Genomic DNA, 3,630 nt, shown 5'->3' on the forward strand with positions numbered 1-3,630 from the left:
GGCACATAAAAGACACCATTTCGAGCGTGGCCGTTTTCATGCGGGTGACACGTAAAAGCACCCACTACACTCTCTGAGTGGTTGGCGTTAGGAAGGGCATCCAGCTGTAGAAACTCTGCCAAATCAGACTGGAGCCTGGTGTTGCCATCCAGTTTCACCAGTCCTCAGTCAAATCGTCCAACCCATGCTAGCATGGAAAGCGGACGTTAAACGATGATGATGATGATGATGATATTAACTAGGAAAAACTAAAAACATTTAAATGTTTTTCATTGGAGCAGTTTATTCAAACTGGTCAAATTTTCTTTGGTAACAATAAAACCAACATCTATTGTACAATAGAGTTGTTCTATTACATAGCCAGGTCACAGTTTCAACCAACAGTCAAAAGCTATCATCAGGAATTCCCTCTATAAACTGGTCGGCATTAGGAAGGGCTTCAATCCATAGAAACCTTGCCAAAACAGACAATTGGACCCTGGTGCAGCTCTCTGGTTTGCCAGATCCTATCAAACCACAGCATGCCGGGAAAAAATGCTTAGCGGTATTTCGTCTGTCTTTACATTCTGAGTTCAAATTCTGCTGAGGTCAATTTTGCCTTTCATCCTTTCGGGGTCGATAAATTAAGTACCAGTTGTGTACTGGGTGCCAATCTAATCGAGTGGTCCCCTCCTCCAAAATTTCGGGCCTTGTACCTAAAGTAGAAAATAATTAAATAAGGTGATAGATGTGATTAATTTCTGAAACTTACCCGATATTATCAATTAAATCCCACAATACATTTGGGTGTGGCATCAGCGGAGAACCATCATAGAGAACAATTGCAGAACCTAATGCCAGAGTAGAAACCAACCAATTCCACATCATCCAACCAGCCTAAAGAACAAGGAAGAAAGATAAGGAAATGATCAAGAAGAAATCTACAGATATAAATTGAACATCACACAAGTGTTCATCTGTCAGGGTGACAAGGAGCATCAGTCATCATGACAGATGACTGATGACTTATGCAATGACTGTTTAAAGTGAAGAAAAGTTGCAGTCTTCTTTCTCATCAACTGTCAATCTTACTCTCTTATCTGTGACCATCTTCGATCCAGTTGCAAGACCAGGTCAAGATGACTGAAGACAGAGATAGCCACAGTGGATGACCAGGATGTCTTACTTTTGCCACATCTCGCTCTCTGCATTCTACAATGCATGGCTGCAAACACCTTCCTATTCTTTAAACCATGAAGGCTTCTCGTGCACAGTTCACTGGATCCAGTCTTCACATGCATAGGTAGGGAAGCCCTAATATGCTAATTAACCAATAGCTGGGACCCAGAAGAAATATTACTAATCCAAATCAGAGTAGACCTGGGATCAATAATGGTCAAGAAGTGGTTCTACATTCTGCAAAATCTTGGAATTCTTGTACCAGGGGCCCCACTACTGGTTGCAGTTTAAAGTCATTCACACCAAGGATATATCTTGAATATAAACAATAAACAATAAACAGGCACAAAGAAATCAGGCATTAATAAACTGAGAGGAGGTGAATCTACTTGCTGTTGTATAGTAGAACATGATGTCATCTTGGGTCATATTACTTTGAAGGCTGTGTTCTTCCAAATGTTTCAACAGTGTTCCCTAAAATAAAACAGTTATGAGATAGTGTGGGATTAACTCAAAACAAACTGACTGAACAAGAATTACATTTGACAGAATAGTCTGAATGCTAAAGGACTGAAGCTGGTTATTGGAACATTTGGAAAAGTTTAGCTTACCCCAGCAGAGTGGACAATACATTTTGGAGGCCCAGTGGTTCCTGAAGAATACATAATGAACAATGGGTGTTTGAAAGGCAGTTGTTCAAATTGTAGTGGAGGCACGCCATTATCATTATCGTTTGTTGCTGATTGTAAGAAATCTTCAACAAGGCAGCTGGAGAAAACAATATTGAGATTCAGTAATTGTTGGCTAACATCGCATTTAATAAGATGTTAGGACTAAAGAATAGGGACAACAGGTCCAACAGATTGTTAGGATAACTGTTAATGATATTTTAAAAAGAGCTTTAAGCAATGCAGGTGAGTAGTTAGGCAAAATATGTAACATGATACCAATAAATGAAGACAAAGACATGATATTGTATTGTTTTACACAAGTTGTTTAATGCATCTATTATATTTCGGGAAAGATTTCCCTTATCAAATTTAAGAAAGAAAATAATCCAAGAATTTTGCAGAACATTATTACAGGCAGGCCACAACATACCAGAATAGCCTGCTGATAGTAACACTATAATATTTTTTTTCTCTAAACTCTTGGATAAAGGGAAGATTTCCTGAAATATAACAGAAGCATTAAACAACTTATGTAGAGCGATACAATATCTTGTCTTTGTCTTTATTTATTGGCATCACTTTACGTATTTTGCTTAACTTCTCACCTGCACAGCTTAAAGGTACTTTTATCATTTACAAACTGCAAAACCTTAAGGAAATTACAAATGTTAGAAAATACTAAATAAGATAAGAGAAACGCATTTAGTGCAGGGAATACTCTGTCAGAATGCCTTCCTTCTATGCAACAGATCCATGGATGACAATCTTACTGCTACAAAGAAGAAACATTGAGAGAAGTTCAGGTGTCACTTCAAAACCTAAGTTATCAGTCTCACCTTGTATATTATAACATGCAAAACTTCTTATCTCTGGATTTGTTTATCATATGTAGAGCTCTTATATAGAGATTATAGCTCTTGGTTAAGTGTAAATCGCTCTTGGTTAAGTGTAAATCACTCTTTGTAAATCAATGTTTTACTCACATTTTTATCAAGTATTGTTTATTTTTTGCTGTTGTTGTTTCGTGGTTTCTGTTATATGAACAACAAGTGGCCCTTGACATCATACAAGCAATTTGACTTTGATACCATACCGTTGTCAATTTGTCCTTGACACCAAACGGGCAATTTGACCTTTGCAATTAATGCACCCTTTTATTCCTTGTTTTGCCTGTTTTGCTTGAATGTTCATTTTTCTGAGCTAGTATGGGTTAGACAAATGCATCATCAAGGTATTGTTTTACACTCAGATGGCATTACTGTTGCTAACCCTTACCTGTTCAGTAAAGGGTCTCTTAATTCACATACCTTTGAAGGTGCAGAGCCAACAGGTGAGTTGCTGACAGCAGAAATAGCAACAACAATATCACTGCTTGTAGCTTTTGGATACAAAAAAACCCCAAAAAACTGAAGTCTGCTCATGTGGGATCTTTGGAGAAGTGTAATTGGTTGGTTTTAGGGTCCCAGTAAACACTTCTCTCAGGTGCCATACAGTGGAACTGAACCTGAAACTATGTGACTGGGAAGAAAGCTTCTTAACTCTACAGCCATGTCTGCATAATAACCTATTGTGATTGGTTGTAATTATGCAGTGGAAGTAAAATATAAATGAAATGAAACATATATATATATTCTTTTAGTCTTTTACTTGTTTCAGTCATCTAGACTGCTGCCATGCTGGAGCACCGCCTTTGGTCAAATAAATCAACCCCAGGACTTATTCTTTGTAAGCCTAGTACTTATTCTATCGGTCTCTTTTTGCCGAACTGCTAAGTAATGGGGGACGTAAACACACCAACATC

General features: G+C 37.9%; 1 protein-coding gene across 1 annotated transcript in view; it reads right to left on the reverse strand.

Moving 5' to 3' along the window:
* The window catches only part of LOC106878069 (acetoacetyl-CoA synthetase), a 50,355-nt gene that overhangs the window by 17,295 nt on the left and 29,430 nt on the right, over positions 1-3,630 (reverse strand). The window contains exons 8-11 of the mRNA XM_052974499.1: positions 2,280-2,306; positions 1,770-1,968; positions 1,552-1,632; positions 752-876 (exon numbers count right to left, since the gene is read on the reverse strand). Coding sequence (XP_052830459.1) covers positions 752-876; positions 1,552-1,632; positions 1,770-1,968; positions 2,280-2,306 — 432 coding nt within the window. The remainder of the gene's footprint in view (positions 1-751; positions 877-1,551; positions 1,633-1,769; positions 1,969-2,279; positions 2,307-3,630) is intronic.

This window comes from Octopus bimaculoides, chromosome 1, assembly GCF_001194135.2.
Source record: "Octopus bimaculoides isolate UCB-OBI-ISO-001 chromosome 1, ASM119413v2, whole genome shotgun sequence".
In the NCBI taxonomy this organism is placed as follows: Eukaryota; Metazoa; Mollusca; class Cephalopoda; order Octopoda; family Octopodidae; genus Octopus; species Octopus bimaculoides.